Raw genomic sequence first — 22,834 nt, forward strand, 5'->3', positions numbered from 1 at the left:
GGACACCGGCATTAGTGGAGAAGTTAGAAGACAGAGAGCCATCTACCATCACCCTCAGTGAGCGATCAGAGAGAAAACTGGATAACTAATTACTAAAAACAGTTGGCAAACCATAAGATGGAAGCTTATTTAGAAGACCTTTATGCCAAACACGATCAAAAGCCTTTGAGATATCAAGAGCAACTACTTGTGTTTCACCGAACCTTTCCATTGAATTAGTCCATAAATGGGTAACATAAGCCAGAATATCACCAGTGGGTCGACACTGAAGGAATCCATACTGGCGATCGTTGATCAGACGGAAGGTTTCTAGGTAGTTTAAGAGTTGGCGGTTAATTTATTTCTCCATTACATTAGAAAGAATAGAAGTAATTGCAATGGGATGATAATTGGATGGGAGGGATTTGTCACCCTTTTTAGGAACTGGCTGGATATGAGCAAATTTCCAAGCAGAAGAAAAAACACCTTTGGAATAAGAAAGTGAAAAAAGGCGGCAAAGAATAGGAGTAAGTTCAGGAGCACAGGTTTTGAGAACAAGTGGAAAAATACCGTCAGGACCTGGAGCTTTCTTAGCATCAAGATTCATCAAAATCCTTCTGATATCCTTTTGACGGAAGACCACAGGAGGCATTGAATGGAGCTTGTTGGGAATGGTGGGAGGTGTTTTACCAAGATCATTAATACATGAGCTGAAATAAAAATGGGATGCTAGCATGTCAACTTTATCCTTGGCTGAAGTGACAACAGAACCATCTGGTTTGGACAGAGGTGGGAGCAGAGATGGACAAAAGTTGCGGCCAATAGCTTTGGCAAGAGACCAGAATGCTCGGCTACCATTAGGGCAAGAAGCAAGTTTCTACACTTAGCCTGTTCAAACTCTAGTTTGGTCTGATTGATAACTGCTTTACAATTGTTGCGAGCTTTGGTGTAGGCAGAAAATGAAACTGAAGAATTAGAAACAAGCCAATTACGATATGCAACATTCTTCTCTTGAACAGCCTTAGCACATTTATTGGAAAACCAAGGTTTAGATAAAGGACGAGATTTTAAAGTGGAGTGTGGGATAAAGGATTCCATTCCTACAAGAATAATTTCACTGACACGATCTGAGCAAACGTTGACATCAGAAGTTTTGAAACAGTAATCCGACCAAAGAAAAGAAGTCTCGCAGGTCATCCCATTTTGCATTCTTGTAATGCCAAACAACACGAGGTTGGGAATAGCCATGAGATAAAGGTTCCATTGGAGAAGAGACAATCACCAAGTTGTGATCTGAAGTGCCTAAAGGTCCTCTGACTTCGACCGTGTACTTTGAAGGGTTGTTTGTGAGAAAAAGTTCAAGCGTATTGGCTGTATGATTAGGATTGTCCGGTATTCTTGTAGGTAAATGAACAATCTGTGCTAGGTCATTAGTAATTGCAAAAGCCTCAGCATCTCGACCTGCTGGGTCGGTGTGACTAGAAAACGGAAGCCAGCTGGAGTTGTGAACATTAAAACCACCAAGGAAAATTACCTCACCGTTAGGAAAGTTGGACTGGAGAAAGTCAAGTTGCAAAGAAAGGAAGTCAAAGAGCTCCAAGTGATTAGTGGAGTTGGGAGAACGGTAGAGACAACAAATGAATTTGACACAATGAGGTAGAGAGATTTTAAGCCAGAGAAGATCAAAGAGAGGAGATTCCAAATTGCCAAGTCTCTGACAGGGAATATCAGAACGGACATATGCACAAGTACCACCTTTGAGGCGAAAGGAATCATATAGCGAATAGTTTGGGCAACCGAGATGAACAGTAGTTGAATCAACCGATACCTGAGATTCTGTCAGAAAAAGTACATGGGGTTTGGTAGACTGCAAATGGAAATGGACATCGTTGAGATTAGAATTGAGACCACGTATATTTGTGAAATGAATTAGGAAGTCCTTGGGAGGTTTAGATCTTTTTGCAGATAAGCTTGCTCTATTAGTTTGACAATTCATGGTGTATTCAATAGTAAGAAAAAGTGGGTGGGACATGCTGTATGAAGTAATGAAATTTTTGGATATGGCGTACATGTGGTAAGAATATACCCGGATCCTTGACATAACGTGGCCTCGGCAATGCTCCCCGCATACCCACTACTCGGACTCCCTCCAGTCACTATCTGGCAGAGTAGAGGTAGCAAGATTATACACTAGCTGATCCGGAAGCCTCCTAGAGAGTTACCAATAGGTTCAGTCCGGTGTACTAATTAGCGGCCGGCCTGCGAACACCGTTTTAGAGCTGTACCCTTGAAATGTAAGGAATATTGGATCTCGCCACGATGTTCATCATAACCTCAAAAGTCATCAGTCATACTGCATGATGGAAGAGATAGGGAAGAGTTGACCGGAACTTAGCTCTAGAGACTAAACATGGGTTCCACCACTTCAAGCCTCCAATAAGCAAAGTGGTGGTATTTCACCGGTTGATGAGAGTCATCTACTACCTAGTACTGCCTGGTAACATAGAAGGGCGGCATTCCTCCATGTGGTGTGGGCACCACACCTCGACCCCTGCTTACGTAGGTTCACACCTGGGTGGTCACCCATCATGTACTTGTGCATGGAGGTTATACCCAGGATTACTAACAGTCCCACCATCGTGAAGGTGCAAGCAGAGGATTTGGCTGTCATTGACAAAACCCCATGACCTGCCCTGGCAGCCTGTCTGCATTGCTCAGAAAACTTCATATCTGCCTGCACAATTACTCCCAGGTCTTTTTCATTTTCTACCACCTTAAGTGTAGTACCACACTTGTTACGTTTCTTTGGGGTTACTTCTACCCATATGCAGTACTTTGCATTTGTCAAGGTTAAACTTCAGTTGCCACTTCTTAGCCCATCTGCCCAAATTATCTAGATCCTGTTGCAGTAATACACTGCCATTACTGTCATTAACAACCCTGCCAACCTTTGTTTACATATATCCAATCTTCCCTGATCTCTCCATCTAGATAGATATTCAGTTATATGGCAATCACAATGGATTTGATAAGGGTGATCTTGTCTGACTAATCTGATTGGATGCTATGGTGCAGTAACAAAGAAACTGGATGCAGAAATTAATTTTGATATCATATACTTAGATTTCAGGAAAGCTTTTGATACTGTTCCACATGACTACCATACAGATTGGAGTATTGTGGAATTATGGGCAAGTTACTGCTGTGGATAAAGGTGTGGTTGAATGGGTGAGACAGAGTGATTATCGGTGGGCCCCCATTTTTGTTTTCAGTATTTATTAATGATATTGGTGAAGACATCAGGCTTAATGTCTAAGTTTGCAGATATTATAGTGATTGGCAGGCAGGTCTAGATCAAGATCTAGAAAAATTAGGCAAATGATCTGGGAAGTGGCAGTTGAAGTTTAACATTGACAAATGCAGGGTACTGCATATAGTAATAATCCCAGAATAACATACCATGTGTTACCACACTGAGAGTAGTGGAGAACAAAAAAGACCTGGGAGTAATTATGCAGTCAGACATGCAAGTTCTCTGAATATTGCAGACAGGTTGCTAGGACAGCTGATGGAGGTTTTGTCAGTGATATACAGAAAATTTGTCAGCAAGAATAAGGAAGTAATTATTCCATTGTGTAAGGCAGTGGTTAGGCCTTCTTTTTAGAAAGGATGTGGATCTGTTGGAATGAGTGCAGAGATATCATATACTTAGACTTTTCATCATCTGGGAACTTGGCACTTGTAAGGAGATCTGATTGAGGTGTTTAAAGCTTTGATGGATTGAGTAAACTAAATACTGTTGGCATCCTTCCTCTTGCTCAGACAACATTCACTGAGGGGACATAAATTTAAATTGAGGAAGGATGGTTGCTGGATAAATGTGTGGAAATTTGCTTTCAGCCATCAGCCAGTTGATGTTTGGAACAAACTTCATCTGGCATTGTGGAAGTGAATAGGTTTTAAATAAATTCGTGGAAGACCTAAACAAATTAGAGGGTTTGTACAGGTGATATGGGAAGTGGTGGGTTTTTTTTTTTTTTTTACTGATGCTATATAAATTTGCTTTCTTGCATCATTTGCCACTACTAATACTATATAATAACTGGAATTTACCCAGTTATATCAACGGAAGCAGAGTTTGCTACTATTCATGACTGGGTAAATCATTTCAGGTATGCTTTTTTACTTTTAAATATATTTTGCATGAACATTCACATGTGAGTGTTTATGCAAAAAATTCATTCAGCTCACTACTGGCCACATGTTTTGAGCTATCAATTATAATACTAGTGCTGTTCTATAGTGAAGTGTTTCTCAACTTTTTACTTCTGACAACCTTATTTTGAGCAAATTAAAATTTACAACTATTCCATAAGCTCCCTACTTGGCATAGCAAACTGAATTCTCCCTTCAGTTAAAACAATGCTTTAAGTGGTGTCCAACCTACAGCCCGCGAATAATTTTTATAAGACCCGTGCAGACAGTGAACTAAAACAGCATTGATCACCACTGCGTGTACAGGCATGCAAGCGTCCAGCTCGACTGTATCAAACAGGTTATTTGGTTTTTTTTTTTTTAGGAGCATTAGCAACTAAGGCCATGTTACTCCGGGAATATACGGTGGTCATTCCCTGATCTTTCCGCATCCTCCGTATTTGGTGGTGACGGGCTCGAACCCCGGTCTAATCAAACAGGTACGTGTGGTTCAGTGCAGTCATATGTATGCTAAATACAGTTATGTATTTTGATATAACTTGTTCATTGCATTGAATTAATTATTAATTTGTATTGAATTTTAAAAAAATCATTCTTAAATATGTTCCAAAAGGGGAAAATCGATTTGGAGTGTCACATTTTTGATCCAAGGTGGACTGAAGACTATGTCTTCACTGATTACCACGAAAAAGCAGTGTGTTTGGTGTATCAGGAGACTGTGTGAGTTTTTAAAGAATATAATTTAAAATGACACTGATTCCAATCATAAATCTTGTGATCAACATAAAGGAGTGCTGCGAAAAGAAAAGTGTTCAAAGTTACAAAATGAATTAAGAAAACAACAAAACATACTGAAAACGTATCAGTGAAGAAATTTATCCGCTGTATGTGCCAGTTATCAAGTTGCACATTTGATCGCTTTTGAAAGTAGGCCATTCAATGATGGTGAATTTGTTAAGCATAGTTTGTTAAAAATTTTGGAAGAAATTTGTTCGGAGAAACGAACAATGATACAAGACATTAGTTTGTCTCAACAAACAATTATGCGAAGAGTAGAAGATATTGGAAAGAATTTGTTCAAACAACTTTTGGAAAACATAAAACAAATGAAATATTTTAGTGTGGCACTGGATGTGACACTCTGATGTAAACGACACAGCCCAACTCCTCATCTTCATATGTGGAATTAATGATAATTTTGTACCAGTTGAAAATTTAGCTGATCTACAGAGTATGTGCAGAACAACTACAGGTGAAAATCTTTTTGAAAATTTTTGCCAATCTATCGAAAAGTTAGGATTAAATATTAAAAACCTGGTATTAGTCACAACTGGCGGTTCAAAAAATATTATCGGTAAAAACATTGAGCTTATGGGTAGAATAACCAAGAAAATGATAGATATTGGAGCTGAAACTTCTATTGGAATTCACTGCATTGTGCATCAAGAAGCTCTTTATGTGAAAGTATTGGATCTCCAACACATTATGAATGTGGTTATTTCAACTGTACATTTTACAAGATCACATGGCTTAAATGGGCTATTGAAACATCACCGAATGTTTCAACACAGAAAAAGGGAAACCAGTAAAACAACTATCAAATATGGAGTGGCTGTTTGATCTTGCAATTCATATATACATTTCTAGTCATTTAAATGCTCTTAATTTAAAACTACAAGAGAAAGGAAAATTGGTCTGATTTATTTGATGACATCAAATCATTTCAGAATAAGTTGCTATTATTTAAATCCCAGTTGAACATGACAATTTGAATGTTGTAGTGAGCTAAAGGAGAAACACATTTCCAAAGAATCGTTGCCTTTCATTATTACAATTACTTTTTGACAAGTTTGAAAGTTGATTTTCTGATATAAAATCCCATGAAAAAACATAAGCTTTTGTTCGAGAACCCATCACTTCTATGGCTGAAGACTACAATCCCAGATTGCAACTTGAAATTATTGATCTTCAAGCCAAAATATGATTCAAAAATAAGTATATAGACTGCAAAAATAAACTACAGTGGATTCCGGTTATTTGGGCCACCGGTTAATCAGGGCAGCCGTTTATTTGGGGCAAATCTTAAAAAACAGAACCCAATCGAGAAAATAGCCAGGATTTACTTCGCTTAATTGGGACAAAATGCCGTTTAATCGGGGCAGAAGACCGCAGCACTGAAGATTACCCTACGATTGTCCCCAACCGTACCACGTAGTTCGGTCGAATTTCTGGAGGTCACAACCATAAAACAATAAAAACAATTAGCAGTCACATGTTTATTGGGCCTTTGTGTTAGTGAAATCTATTATAAACTGATAGTAAACTCGATCTTCTTGAATTTGCGATAATACCGACAGCTGGAATTCTGTGGGTTATTATGGTGAAATGTGTTTACACTTCGATGGAATCTTCAATCATATAAAAAAAATAATAATTTTCAGGCTCTTCTCTTCATTCCTATTTTTAAAGCTTCGTAATTTGTTACTTCCGTTCTCACTTGCGCGTATCGTGTTGCTTGCAATTTGTGTGTGCTGTGTTCTTTGTTATTGATTTCTTATATTTTTACTGTTTTAAATATTAACCCCCACCCACAAATGACATTGAACAGAAATGTCAACTAGTTTAGTTAGTATGTACATATTACAGTACGTATTAATTATTCCGATTATCACGTATAATCTTCCGAATTTCACGTATCATTTAATTTTTTAATTGGTAAGGTAATAAAGGGTAAATTTGTACTTAACATATCTTTACTTTTATATCCTATGGATAATATTCCTCCTATTTTCGCTAATTAGAATCGCTGTTTAATAGAATTAAAATTCAATTCACAAACGTGATCACAATGACCGGCGCTTACTGCACATCGTATAGTGAACTGTACTTTACAATGATGACGCCATCGTAACGTAATTTGATTGAACAGTGAACCAATTGTAAAGGGGGGGGGGGAGTACATTGTATTTTTAACTATTTACGTGAAACTTCGGATAATTGGGGCAGCCGCTTAATCGGGCCAAAATGCACTAGTCCCGATGTGTCCCAAATAACCGGAATCGACTGTATTTGAATTCTACAAGGCTTTCCCATCTGAAGATTTTCTGCTAATAAAAGAAAATGACATGAAAATGGCTACTTTGTTCGGATCAACGTATGTTTGCAAGCAGCTTTTTTTCACTCGTAAAATCAAATAAATATTTAAAAAGAAACAGAATAACAGACGAGCATTTTTTTTTTTTTTTTTATGAAAACCCCAAACACGAGAAGTATTAGAACCTATAGTACTTAGTACCGTGCATGAGGTTGAGAAGACGAAAGAAGATATTTGTTGACGTTAGACTTGAACTTCTGTAGACTGTAATTTTCAGGAAGGTTGTTCCAGAAAATGGCAGTTGAATGAATAAACGAGGAAGATGAAAAGTTGGTTATGTGCTTTTGAAGTTGGACAGTAAATGGATGTTGGCTGGTGGCGGCACGTGTTCGAACTGTTTTTAAAGAGAGAGCGGGAATTATAGGAGCCAATTCAGAAGAACAGTGCCCATGGAAGTATCTGTAGAAAAGGCATGCAGCAGAAACAGTACATCTATGAGACAGAGAGTGGAGAGACTCTGTTAGAGATGAGTCATTAATTAACCTAACTGCCCTCTTCTGAATGTAATCTAGAAGCCTGAGAGAGGTTTTTGGGGCACCACCCCAGATGTGGGAACAATATTCCATGGTATGGTGATTTGTATACAGTGAACAGCCGTTTGAAAGAAAAGTAATGCCGAGAGTGAAAGAGAAAACCAAGTCTTTTAGATGCAGAGGAAGTAATATTTGTAATGGGCTTGTGCCAAGAGAGATTAGAAGTCAGGGTAATCCCCAAAAGATAAATATCATCTTGCCTAGAAATCGGAGTGTCACTGAAGATAAGCATAGGAGCAGAAGAATCCTTTTTGCGAGATATAAGACAGGACTGAGTTTTAGAAGGATTGAAATCAAGTAAGTTGTCTTTGCCCCACTGGAGAATTACCTGGAGATCGGCAGTTAAGAAATTGATTGCGGATATTCGAGAAGCTGAAGCTGATTGAGCAGGGCAAGGTTTCTCAAACTGCAAAGTGGAATGCAATGTGCTATCATCAGCAAAATTATGGATAGGATTTCTGATCAATGAAAGAAGGTCATTAATATACAAGAGGAAAAGAATGGAGGGAAAGAACTGAACCTTGAGAGTCACCAGCATTAGTAGTGAAGTCCATCTACCATCACCCTCTGTGAGTGATCAGAGAGAAAACTGGATAACCAATTACAAAGAACAGTTGGCAAACCATAAGATGGAAGCTTGTTTAGAAGATCTTTATGCCAAACACAATCAAGCCTTTGAGATGTCAAGAGCAACTGCTTGTGTTTCACCGAACTTTTCCATTGAATTTGTCCATAAATTGGTAACATAGGCCAGAATGTTACCAGTGGATCAACACTGGTAAATTCAACAAGGCTATCAACTTCCACTACAAGGGATGGAAGTCTGTTCCACCAACCAACCACCCGCTGGCTAAAGGCAAATTTCCTCACGTCTATCCTACATCTGTCTTTCCTCAGTTTGAATTTATGCCCTCTCAGGTGATTTTTCTGAGCAAGAGGAAAAATCCCATCAGCATTGAGCATGCTCAAACCATTCAAGGCTTTATACACCTCAATCAGATCACCTCGCTGGTGCCTAGTCTCCAGACACTGTAATTTGCAAAACTTAAGCCTTTCTTCGTAAGAGCACCCCTTTGTTCCATTCACCGATCTTGTTGCCCTTCTCTGTACTCGTTCCAGCATCTCTACATCCTTCTTGAAATGAGGCCTCCAGACCTGTATACAGTACTCTAGGTGTGGCCTGACCATTGCCTTATACAAGGGAATAATCACCTCCTTATCCCCGGCAACCCAAAGGTCGCGGGTTCGATTCCCGCCTCGGGCTTGGATCAAAGTACTGCAAAAACCTTGGGAGGTGCAATATGGCCACAAGCCGATGCGCCAACAACTACCAAATCAAAAAAAAAAAAAAAAAAACCTCCTTATCCCTGCTAGAAAAATTCCTATATATCATTGACAATATACCATGAGCTACTCTTGCAGCCCGTCTGCGCTGCTCAGAAAACTTCATATCTGCCTGCACAACCACCCCCAGGTCCCTTTCATTCTCTACCACTGTCAGTGTAGTATCACAGAGTTGATACGTTGCTCTGGGGTTGCTGTTTCCCATATGTAGTACTTTACATTTGTCAATGTTAAACTTCATTTGCCACCTCTCAGCCCATCTGCTCAACCTTTCCAGATCCTGTTGCAGTAGCATAGTAGTAGTAGTAGTGGCATGTGATGCAAGAAAGCAAATGTATGAGCTTATGCAGCATCAGCCAAAAAAAAAAAAAAAAAAAATCACACCATTCCCTCCAAATGCCTGTCCAGTTCCTCCTTAAATTTATTCAACCTATGAACTTCCACAACGACAGATGGAAGTTTGTTCCAGCAATTAACCACCCACTGGCTAAAGGCAAATTTCCGTACATCTATTCTACATCTGTCTTTTCTTAATTTGAATTTATGCCCCCTTAGGTTCGTAATCTGAACAAATGGAAGGATCCCATCAGAATTCAGCGTGCTCAACCCATTCAAGGCCTTATATACCTCAATCAGATCACCGCGCAGGTGCCTAGTCTCCAGCCACTGCAATTTGCAGAACTTAAGCCTCTCTTGGTAAGAGGATCCCTTCATTCCCCTCACTAATCTTGTTGCCCTTCTCTGTACACGCTCAAGTAAATCTACATCCTTCCTAAAATGAGGCCTCCAGACCTGTACGCAGTACTCATAGCGTGGCCTGACCATTGCCTTATACAGAGGGATAATCACCTCCTTTTCCCTGCTAGCAAAATTCCTATATCATTGACAAAACCCCATGACCTGCCCTGGCAGCCTGTCTGCATTGCTCAGAAAACTTCATATCTGCCTGCACAATTACTCCCAGGTCTTTTTGATTTTCTACCACCTTAAGTGTAGTACCACACAGTTGGTACGTTCCTCTGGGGTTACTTCTACCCATATGCAGTACTTTGCATTTGTCAAGGTTAAACTTCAGTTGCCACTTCTTAGTCCATTTGCCCAAATTATCTAGATCCTGTTGCAGTAGCACACTGCCATTACTGTCATTAATAACCCTGCCAACCTTTGTATCATCTGCAAACTTCGACATTAAGCCTGATATACCTTCATCAATATCATTGATAAATATACAAAACAACAGTGGACCTAACACTGAATCCTGTGGAACTCCACTAATAACATTAGTCCAAGAAGAGCAGTACCCATTGATTATCACCCTCTGTCTTCTCGCACTTAACCATCCTTTTATCCATTGTAGCAACTTACCCTTAATACCATTCTGCTCCAATTTGTACAATAGTCCTTCCATGCACAACAGTGTCAAAAGCTTTCCTGAAATCCAAGTATATGATATCAAAATTATTTTTTGCATCCAGTTATTTTGTAACTATATCATAATATCCTATCAAATTTGTCAGACAAGACTTTCCTTTAACAAACCCATGCTGTGTCTGAATTATTGCTGCAGTCTTGTCTAGATGATCCTGCAATGCATCTTTAACCAGCGACTCCATTATTTTACCCGGAACAGAAGTTAAACTAACTGGTCTGTAATTACTTGTCACCCTTAGATCCCCCTTTGTGAATTGGGGATACATTTGCACATCTCCAGTCCGTGGGAACCTCCCCTGAGTCCAAGGATGCTCTCATAATTATGGCTAAGGGTTTGCTTAGTTGCTTTGCTGCCTCCTTTAATATAACTGGATAGATCCCATCCACCCCAGGTGCTTTTCTTACGTTTAACTTCAACAATTTCTCTTCCACTTTGCTCTCAGTTATTACAAAATCATTAAGTATCTTGCTACAATTTGATAACCTTCTGCCATTTTCAAACCTTAATAATTCCTCACGTGTGAATGTAGATGCAAAATACTCATTCAGTTTGTTTGTTATCTGAGTAGGATCATCAACAGTCGAACCATTGATGTCAAGTGGACCAATTAGATTCATCCCCTTCCTTTTAGAGTTTATATAAGTAAAGAAATCCTTGCTGTTTTCAGTAAGGTCAGTAGTCTCCTTGACAACCCTGCCAACCTTCGTATCGTCTGCAAACTTGGACATTAAGCTTGATATACCATCATCAATATCATTTATAAATACAGAAAACAATAATAGTCCCAATACTGAACCCTGAGGGACTCCACTAATAACATTAGTCCACGATGAGCAGTGTCCATTGATTACCACTCTCTGTCTTCTCCCCCTCAACCACCCCTTTATCCATAGCAGCAATTTGCCTCCAATGCACACTGCTCCAATTTGTGCAGCAGTCTTCCATGTGCAACAGTATCAAAAGCCTTTCTAAGATCCAAGTATATAATATCAAAGTTATTCCCTGCATCCAGTTCTTTTGTGACTGCATCATATTATCCAATCAAATCGGTCAGGCAAGACTTCCCCTTAACAAAACCATGCTGTGTCTGAGTTATAACTGAAGTCTTGTCTAGATGATCCTGCAGTGCTTCTTTAACTAGTGCCTCCATTAATTTTCTAGGAACAGAAGTTAAACTAACACGTCTATAATTACTTGTGTCGCCTTTTGATCCTCCTTTGTGAATTGGAGTCACATTTGCACATCTCCAGTCCATGGGTACTTCCTCTGAGTCCAAGGAAGCTCTCATAATTATGGCTAAGGGTTTGCTTACTTCCTTTGCTGCCTCCTTTAATATAACTGGATAGATCCCATCCACCCCAGGTGCCTTTCTTGTATTTATCTTCAACAATTTCTCCTCCACGTTACTCTCAGTTATTACAAAATTCTCTAGCTTACTGCCAGAGTTGAATACACCTCTGGCATTCCCCTCGCTGAATAACTCCTCATGTGTGAATGTCGATGCAAAATATTCATTTAGTTTGTTAGCTACCTGAGCAGGATCATCAACAGTTGACCCATCGATATCAAGTGGACCAATATGATTCATCCCCTTCTAGAGTTTACATAAGTAAAGAACTCTGCTGTTTTTCTTTGCATCCCTTGCCAAAGATTTCTCATAATCTGCCTTTGCCTGCCTAACATCCTTTGTAACTTGGTTACAGATCAACTTGTATCTATCATAGGCTTCTGTGTCACGTGTTAATTTGTATGTATCCCATGCATTTTTCTTCTCTGCCATATGTCTCATTAGTTCATCTGATATCCACTTAAGCCTAAACCTTGAGCAATATTTCTTAGTTGGTATGTAAAGCCTAGTAGCTTCCAAGATAAGTTCTTTGAATGCTTCCCATTTTGAATTTTCTGTTGGTAACATCATCAGTTGGTCCCACTGTATAGAATTTAAATACTGTCTCAGTCCATCGTAGTCGCCTTTACGAAAGCAATAACCCTTCCCTTTACCCCTAATGGTAGTTACCTCTTTGAGTAAATCCCACTTCAGCACACTGTGATCACTACCACCTAGTGGTTCATTTACCTGCAGATTCTTAATGCATGAAGAATCACTACTGATAATCAAATCAAGAGTATTACTCCCTCTAGTTGCCTCCCGAACATGCTGATGTAGAAAACAATCATCCAATAAATCCACAAAAGCCTTGCTAGTGTGTGAGTGACCAGCCCCCAAATTCCAGTCAATATCTGGGAAATTAAAATCCCCCATTATAAGACTCTCTGATTTACTGGCCCACTCTATTTCCATGTACAATTTCTTATTATACTCATCAGAGTCATTAGGCCTATAGCACACTCCTACTCTCAATTTTGATCTCCCAATGCTTATGTCACACCAAACTGACTCGACACTGCACTGTCCAGCAATGTCGACTGGTTTCACTTCCTTGGATTTTATGTATTTCTTAACTAATAGCATAACCCCTCCTCCCTTCCTATCCTGTCTATCCCTTCTGTAGATATTGTACTCCCCAAATTCCAGTTCTGCATTCCTTATATCTGTGTGACACCACGTCTCTGAAATCCCCACATTATCTGCCTTTGATGTTTTGAGCAATACCTCAAATTCATCAAATTTATTTACTAAACTCCTAGCATTGGTGTACACGCAAGTATACATGCACCTGTTCTTTTTCTTAGTTACCCTAACACAACCCATGTGTTTACTTGTACCCCAATGATTCCTAGCAGTCTCTGAAATATCCTGCATCTTATTTTCCAGGCTGTGGCTCATTCCAATAGAAGCAGTGCAAGAATCACTTTCACCTCTGCCAGTGGCTACTGTTAATCTATTAGTCCTTGTATCCCCCCAGTCTAGCAGTTTTCCGACCCACCTAACACTGCCTCGATAGCATCAGCAAACATTCTTGCACCCTTTCTATTTAAGTGTATCCCATCCCTGTAGAAGCAGTCTCTCCTGTTAACATGGAAGGTTTCTAGATAGTTTAAGAGTTGACGGTTAAGTGATTTCTCCATTACTTTAGAAAGGGTAGAAGTAATTTGATGGGAGGGATTTGTCACCCTTTTTAGGAACTGGCTGGATATGAGCAAATTTCCAAGCAGAAGGAAGAACACCTTTGGAATAAGAAAGTGAATAAAGGTGGCATAGAACAGGAGTAAGTAAGTTCAGGAGCGCAGGTTTTGAGAACAAGTGGAGAAATACCATCAGGACAATCTTTATTATGTATTAAGATTGGTGTCACAAATTTGCAACCAAATTTTGAAGAATTATTTAAAAATATCCAGCCTCAATCATCTCATTAAATGTTAAGTTTTGTCCAGTAAATGTTTATGTGTATTGTACTTAATAAAATTTTTGAATATTTCTATTTTAGCTTTATCATTATATTTATTTATTCACTGTAATATTGAAAAGCAGTGATCCTTTTCAGGTTGTAAATTTTCTAAAATGAGCATTTAAAAGTAAAAGTCAAATATTTTTTTTTTAAAAAAAGTGAAGTATTTCAAACAGAAACAAATGTCGTAAAGTATTTAAAAAAAACAAACAAAAGAAGTCATATTTTTATAATTTGAATAAAATCTAAAAAAATAAATCACTGACAGATTTGTTGCACATAAAAGTGCTGGGAATTTGCATTTTTTTATATATAGCTTGAAAAGAAAAAGAAAAGAAAAAACGAAAAAGAAAAAAAAAGAAAAAACGAAAAAGAAAAAAACGAAAAAGAAACTTTTACGTGTAACAAGATATAGAAAATGTGACACAATTTTTTCTCGGATCACTTTGTCCAGCTCGTGAAACAAATCTAACTTTGAATAAGGCCCCTGTATGGGAAAAGGTTGGACACCACTGCTTTAAGTAAATGGGGAACCAACAAGAAATCCTTCAACATCATTCAGATCACGTTCCTGTTTGGGAAATATTGTAGTAGCAGACCAGTACAATTTATTCCTTTGATTCTCGTGGTAATGCAAAAGAAAGCAGCAGATAAACAGCAAAGAAAAAACCTTGCATTTGACTCTTTTTTTTTTTTTCTCCCTTTCTTTTGTACAACTTATATAGTTACAGAGTAAGTGCTGCAGTTTAGCTTATTGAACAGCTCACAGAACTTGTCTAGTTAAGTAATTAATTCCAAATAATCTGAAATTAAACAAACAACAATGAAATTGGAGATGCACATCTTCATAAAAATTCAAAAAATTAAAAGTGGGTGTGCATCAGTTGGGATTGGAGGAGTGATTCTACAGGAGCTCATGACAAATATAGCAACAGTAATGCTAGTTCACACAGCTAAACATTGCAAACACTGCAGGAAATCATCAGACAAATACAACCTAGACTTCTGTCTCGTAGATTCTTTAACGTGACTTTTTCAACATGACACTGCAACACCACAGTCCATGCCAGACTCAAGTTTGATGTAGTTATTTGGTTGGAAAGCTCTCAGCCGCCTTTTGTACAATTCCGACACCCCTCTGACTGTGTCTCACTTCTTTGAACTGCTGAGGAAATGCCTGGGTGATCAAAGATTTTGATAAAATACTGAGGTGGAAAATGCACTTTGTTTTGTTTATGGCTCAACCAACAAGAGCCCAGTTTTTATGGAAATGGATATGTAAACTCATATCCCATTGGCATAAGTACAGATATTGTTCTTTTCTGCATTTATATGGTCTTTTCTGCTTTTCTTCATAAGAACAGATATGATTCTTGTGTAGAGAAGCAATACCCAATATGTATAATGTATTGTACAGTTAAAAATGTAAACACATGCTGTAGCTGAAAGGTCAAATGTGAGGATGCAGTAGTACACATATTTGGATTGACTGTGGTTCCAGGCCACATGATTGCAAAAAAATTTATTATTTACTTGTGAAAAATTTTATGGCATAGGGAATCTTATATTTTGATCTCTTCCCCCATAAATAAATTCTCTCATTCATAAAATTTGTAAAATGGGTGCAAGCAAAATTCATGATATGAAAGGTTAGTTCAAAATATTATCTTAAAGGATTTAGGGATTTTTTTTTTTTTACAATTATGTGCAACTTAAATGTTTCTGAAAACTTGATCAGCAAGTTTCTCCCCTTCAGTTTTCTCACTTGTCAGTAAGTCACTTTCAAGAGTACTTCCACTGCATGGTAACGAGTATCTGTCACACAGTCAACTGTAGCCATGATCTTATTTACTGTCACAATATATGAAGTTATATTGGACAGTACAAATGGGACCATCTCTCTACCATACTTTGGTGTGGTCCTGGAAGGATTATAGATTAGAAGTCTCTGCCAATGAAAAGTAAAGTAACATCAATGAAAATTGCACAAGGCAAAATTATGACAAACTACCCTGCATTCCAAAAAATATACCATAATTTATTTTCTGTGGAATGACTTTTTTTGCATTAATTTTAGTTGTAGCAACAACACAATAGCAAACTTTAACCAGTGGCTTGAACGAATGCCCCACATCGTCTATCTTTCACTTGTATGAACTGCCTATGTTTAGTATTGCCAAGAAAGAGAGAGTGTGCAGAGAATGCTTGCTTTCCCTTGGCCAACAGAGTGTGTGCATGCATTTCAGAATGACAGCAATGAACAAAAATGTTGCTGCTTAAACTAATAATCAACTGGGGAAGGAAAGAATAGGAGACGGTGTTTGGGATGCCAGATAAAAGATTCTATACCTGTATTCTGTAATCATTATGTACATATTTTTGAATTGCTCTTGAAAATCTTAAGCAATTTTCAAGTTTAAAGCCAATTGTACTGCTGGCTGCAGTAGTATATTCAGTACAAGCACCACCAGGGAAGGTCCTGTCTTAGATATTGATAAAAGTCCTTTTCATATATATCCAGGGTTTATGGAATTTAATGAGTTAATTTCTATTTTGCCAAGACGGGCGATTTTTAAAAACTACTAAAATTATAATCAGTGAGCAATTAGTAGCATACAGATCCTTCATTTTTATCTCATCTAAGACAAATATTATGACCTCTTAAGAGTAACTTTTATCGTGGTAACAAATAAATATAGAAAATGAATTCTTTACCATCATTTATACATACCAGTACAAACTATTTTTGCGTGTGTAAATTTTCACATTTGCATACTTAAATTGCTGTAGAACATTAGCATTAGCAGAGGCATATTATGCAAGAAAACAAGCTTATGCAGCATCAGCCAAAAAAAACCCGCTCCCATTTCACCCCTCTGTTAGTTCCAAATACCTGTCCAGCTCAGCCTTAAATTTATTTAGGCTATCAACTTCCACAACAAAAGATGGAAATCTGTTCCACCAATCAACTACCCGCTGACTAAAGGCAGACTTCTGCACATCTATCCTAGAACTGTGTTTCCTCAATTTGAATTTATGCCCTCTCAGGTGATTATTCTGAGCATGAGGAAGAATCCCATCAGCATTGACACCCCAATCAGATCACCTCGGAGGTGCCTAGTCTCCAGACACTGTAATCTGCAAAACTTAAGCCTTTCTTCGTAAGAGCAACCCTTCGTTCCATTCAATAACCTTGTTGCCCTTCTCTGTACTCGTTCCAACAGCTCTACGTAAAATGAGGCCTTCAGACCTGTATACAGTACTCAAGGTGTGGCGTCACCATTGCCTTATACAAGGGGATAATCACCTTCTTATTCCTGCTAGAAAAATTCCTGTATATCATTGACAAGTCACCATGAGCTACTCTTGCAGACCATCTGCACTGCTCAGAAAACTTCATCTGCCTGCACAATTACCCCCAGATCCTTTTCATTTTCAACATATATATATATACATATTTTATTTATTTATTATTTTTTTTTGTAAAATATAAAATATTTATTTATATATATTTTTTGATTTCATAGCTGAAGAATATGAAAACCCATCCACTGTGTGCAGATCTAACTTTAAGGTATTATCCTTTATTTCTGTATTTTATATTTAGTTTTAATTCCTTGTAGACAAGCAGGGGAAAAGGACAAAATATTGATTAAAATTAAATTTTAAAGTTTTTACCTGCTTTCTCAGATTTTAATTTTATTTCTCTAGTTAGCAATACATATTTCTATTATTCATATACTTATCTCCCTTTCCCTACAGCATCATGGTTTACATTTAACCAATTTTTTGTTATGGTGAGTATTTTTACATACTGACATTGTTTTTATTACATTTAATTGTAATAAAAATTACATTTAAGCCTCATATTATTTCTTATAAATTTTGAAGATAAAATGTGTACATTATAATATTATACAAGGCATCCTATAAGTCCAGTCTCAACCTTCACCTTTTATTTTTATTCTTATTATTATTTTTTTTAATTTAAGTTTCTCCCCCTCTCCTGTAGGTATTCTACCTACTAAACATGTGATGCTTAATGAACCCTTGATATTTACAGATTTTAATAGGACCAGGGTCAAAGGTTGATGATGTTGTAGGGCAGATATCATCCTTTAAGAGCACAAAGGGTGATATTGTTGTACACGTTGGCACTAATGATATTAAGAGTAGGAGACCGGAGGAATTACTTGACAAGTACAAGACAATGCTGAAAAAAAGCCGTGAGTTAGGGTTGAATTTGAAAGTGTCTGCAATTCTGTCCAGACACGATAGGAAGAGTATATGATAAGAGCCTTGTCGATCAATTCAGCCCTGGAGAGATTGTGCAAGGCTCAAGGAGTAGAATATTTCTCAGCCTGGTCTGTGCTTGTTAACAGGAGAGACTGCTTCTACAGGTATGGGATACACTTAAATAGAAATTGTGCAAGAATATTTGCTATCGAGGCAGAGTTAGATGCGTTGAAAAACTGCTAGCTTGGGGTGTTACACGGACTAATAGATTAACAGTAGCCGCTGGCAGAGGTAAAAGTGATTCTTGCACTAATTCTATTGAAATGCAATTGAGCAGCAGCCTGGAAAGCAAGGCAATGGGAATTTCCAGGACTGCTGGGAGTCATAGTGGAACAAGTAAATGCATGGGCTGTGTTAGGGTAACTAAGAGTAGAAACAGGTCCATGTAGGAGTATAGATAATAAATTCGATGAGCTTGAAGTGCTAGTCAAGATATCAAAGGCAGATATTGTTGGAATATCAGAGACATGGTGTCACACAGACATATGCAGTGCAGAACTGGAGTATGGGGAGTACAGTGTGTACAGAAAGGATAGACAGGAGGGGTTATGCGGTTAGTTAAGAAACACATAAAATCTAAGGAAGTGTATCCAATTGATGTGGATGGACAATGCAATGTTGAGTCTGTTTGGAGTGACATAAGCACTGGGAAAGGAAAAATGAGAGTAGGTGTGTGTTATAGGTCTAATGAATCTTATGACTATAATGAGCAATTGTGCAGAGAAATAGAGTGGGCCAGTAAATTAGTGTGTCTTTTAATGGGTGATTTTAATTTCCCAGATATTGACTGGAATTTGTGGGTTGGTAACTCACACACACTAGCAAGGCTTTTGTGGATTTATTGGATGATTGTTTTCTACAGCAGCATGTTCAGGAGGCAACTAGAGGGAGTAATACTCTTTATCTGATTATCAGTAGGGATTCTTCATGCATTAAGAATCTGCAGATAAAGGAACCACTAGGTGGCAGTGATCACAGTGTACTGAAGTGTGGATTTACTCAAAGAGGTAACTACCATTAGGGGTAAAGGGAAGGGTTATTGCTTTCGTAAAGGCAACTACGATGGACTGAGACAGTATTTAAATTCTATACAGTGGGACCAAATGATGATGTTACCAACAGCAAATTCAAAATGGGAAGCATTCAAAGAATTAATCTTTGAAGTTACTGAGCTTTTCATACCAACAAAGAAATATTGTTCAAGATTTAGGCCTAAATGGATGTCAGATGAACTAATTAGACATGTGACAGAGAAGAAAAATGCATGGGATACATATAAATTAACATGTGACACAGAAGCCTATGATAGATATAAGATGGTCTATAACCAAGTTACAAAGGAGGTTAGGCAAGCTAACGCAGATTATGAGAAATCTTTGGCAAAGGATGCAAAGAAAAACAGCAAAGAGTTCTTTACTTATGTAAACTCTAGAAGGAAGGGGATGAATCAGATTGGTCCACTTGATATTGATGGGTCAACTGTTGATGATCCTGCTCAGGTAGCTAACAAACTAAATGAATATTTTGCATCGACATTCACACATGAGGAGTTATTCAGCAAAGGGAATGCCAGAGGTGTATTCAACTCTAGCAGTAAGCTACAGAATCTTGAAATAACTGGGAGTAAAGTGGAGGAGAAACTGTTGAAGATAAACACAAGAAAGGCACCCGGGGTGGATGGGATCTATCCAGTTATATTAAAGGAGGCAGCAAAGGAAGTAAGCAAACCCTTAGCCATAATTATGAGAGCTTCCTTGGACTCAGGGGAGGTACCCATAGACTGGAAATGTGCAAATGTGACCCCAATTCACAAAGGAGGATCAAAGGCTGACACAAGTAATTATAGACCTGTGAGCTTAACTTCTGTTCCAGGAAAATTAATGGAGGCACTGGTTAAAGAAGCACTGCAGGATCATTTAGACAAGACTTCAGTTATAGCTCAGACACAGCATGGTTTTGTTAAGGGGAAGTCTTGCCTGACCAACTTGATTGGATACTATGATGCAGTCACAAAAGAACTGGATGCAGGGAATAACTTTGATATTATATACTTGGATCTTAGAAAGGCTTTTGATACTGTTGCACATGGAAGACTGCTACACAAATTGGAGCAGTGTGACATTGGAGGCAAATTGCTGCTATGGATAAAGGGGTGGTTGAGTGGGAGAAGACAGAGAGTGGTAATCAATGGACACTGCTCATCGTGGACTAATGTTATTAGTGGAGTCCCTCAGGGCTCAGTGTTGGGTCCATTATTGTTTTCTGTATTTATAAATGATATTGATGATGGTATATCAAGCTTAATGTCCAAGTTTGCAGATGATAGAAAGGTTGGCAGGGTTGTCAAGGACACTACTGACACTATGCTGCTGCAACAGGATCTGGAAAGGTTCAGCAGATGGGCTGAGAGGTGGCAAATGAAGTTTAACATTGACAAATGTAAAGTACTACACATGGGAAACAGCAACCCCAGAGCAACGTATCAACTCTGTGGTACTACACTGACAGTGGTAGAGAATGAAAGGGACTTGGGGGTGGTTGTGCAGGCAGATATGAAGTTCTCTGAGCAGTGCAGACGGGCGGCAAGAGTAGCTCATGGAGTATTGTCAATGATATACAGGAATTTTTTCAGCAGGGATAAGGAGGTGATTATTCCATTGTATAAGGCAATGGTCAGGCCACACCTAGAGTACTGTATACAGGTCTGGAGGTCTCATTTCAAGAAGGATGTAGAGCTGCTGGAACGAGTACAGAGAAGGGCAACAAGATTAGTGAATGGAACAAAGGGGTGCTCTTACGAAGAAAGGCTTAAGTTTTGCAAATTACAGTGTCTGGAGACTAGGCACCAGCGAGGTGATCTGATAGAGGTGTATAAAGCCTTGAATGGTTTGAGCATGCTCAATGCTGATGGGATCCTTCCTCTAGGTCAGAATAATCACCTGAGAGGGCATAAATTCAAATTGAGGAAAGACAGATGTAGGATAGACGTGCGGAAATTTGCCTTTAGCCAGCGGGTGGTTGGTTGGTGGAACAGACTGCCATCCCTTGTGGTGGAGGTGATAGCCTGAATAAGTTTAAGGCTCGGCTGGACAGGTATTTTGAACGAACAGAGGGGTGAAGTGGAAGTGGGTTTTTTTTTTTTTTTTTTTTTTTGGCTGATGCTGCATAAGCTTGCTTTCTTGCATCAAATGCCTCTACTAATGCTAATGCTAATGCTAAAACACTAATTTGCAGCTATATATATATATATATATAATTTTAAACAGCTATACCATGTGCATATAAAGCAACTGCTTATGCTTACACACAAAACCAAACTTATGCTTACACACAAATTTACTGAGACTATTTCTTCAACTTGTTATTGTACACACATCAGCGATTTAGACCATGCTACACCACACATATATTATGTCTGTAAATTGTGTGCATGTTCTGTGGTCAATTTGTTGTTTGCTGGACAAGTTTCCAAGAGGGGTAATAAAACCATCTCCCTTCACCTGAAACTAACTAACTAACTAACTTTAACCCCAGAGGCTCACATCTGGTGAGTATAGGCTTGACACACCCAGGGTCCTGAGCTGGATAACATCATTCTTTTCTTTCTTGGTGATTCTTTCTACTTTTTTTTTGGCCAGTGCAGCATAAACCTCAGGCTTCCTTGCACCATATGGCTTATAATAATAAAATAATAATAACTCAGCCATGTTGTGAATGCCCATAAAATTCCTCGCGTCACTGATGGGTTTCAAACTTGCATCTTTTCCATCTGCTGCAGAGAGGGTGGTGATTATACAACAGTGCTGCTAACCACTAGGGCCCATTTCTCCAAGGCTCCAAAGTTGCAGGGCCCTACAATAGTGCAATTACAGTTTGTTCAGAGGCTCCACACCCTTATTTTTAGGATCTCTTAATTGTGTGCCTCATCCCTACACTATCCAAATCTGGTATTGCTTACAAATGTCTAATTTCAAAATATAATTGCATTAATTAATGCAACAAAACCCGGGCAGTGTGTTGTCATGGGTCCAATCAAATTGCTCTTGACTCTTTTGTACTATATATACATAATCCAAATTATGTATAATAGGATGATTCAAAATGAACGGAACACGGGGACTCACATCTAGTGAGTATGGGCTTGGCAAACCCAGGGTCCTGAGCTGGATATCATCATTCTTCTCTTTCTTGGCGATTCCTTTCTACTTCTCTCTCTCTCTCTCTCTCTCTCTCTCTCTCTCTCTCAGGGGATAACTTGGGAATTTTTTTTTGGCTGGTGCCGCATAAGCCTCAGGCTTCCTTGTACCATATGGCCATTAATAATAATAATAACACTTTCAAAAATTTATTACTCAGTAACTTGGTCATATATTATTATTAGCCATATGATGCAAGGAAGCCTGGGGTTTATGCTGCACCAGCCAAAAAAAATTCCCAAGTTACCCTGAGAGAGAGCCAGAAGTAGAAAGGAATCACCAAGAAAGAGAAGAATGATGATATCCAGCTCAGGACCCTGGGTTTGCCAAGCCCA

The 22,834-nt window shown here is 38.5% G+C and overlaps 1 protein-coding gene across 1 annotated transcript in view; it reads left to right on the top strand.

Moving 5' to 3' along the window:
- Positions 1 to 22,834, top strand: part of Faa (fumarylacetoacetate hydrolase) — a 102,381-nt gene that overhangs the window by 67,255 nt on the left and 12,292 nt on the right. The window contains exon 9 of the mRNA XM_090388054.1: positions 17,535 to 17,581. Coding sequence (XP_090244180.1) covers positions 17,535 to 17,581 — 47 coding nt within the window. The remainder of the gene's footprint in view (positions 1 to 17,534; positions 17,582 to 22,834) is intronic.

This window comes from Mastigoproctus giganteus, chromosome 13, assembly GCF_048544385.1.
Source record: "Mastigoproctus giganteus isolate SK-2022 chromosome 13, ASM4854438v1, whole genome shotgun sequence".
In the NCBI taxonomy this organism is placed as follows: domain Eukaryota; kingdom Metazoa; phylum Arthropoda; class Arachnida; order Uropygi; family Thelyphonidae; genus Mastigoproctus; species Mastigoproctus giganteus.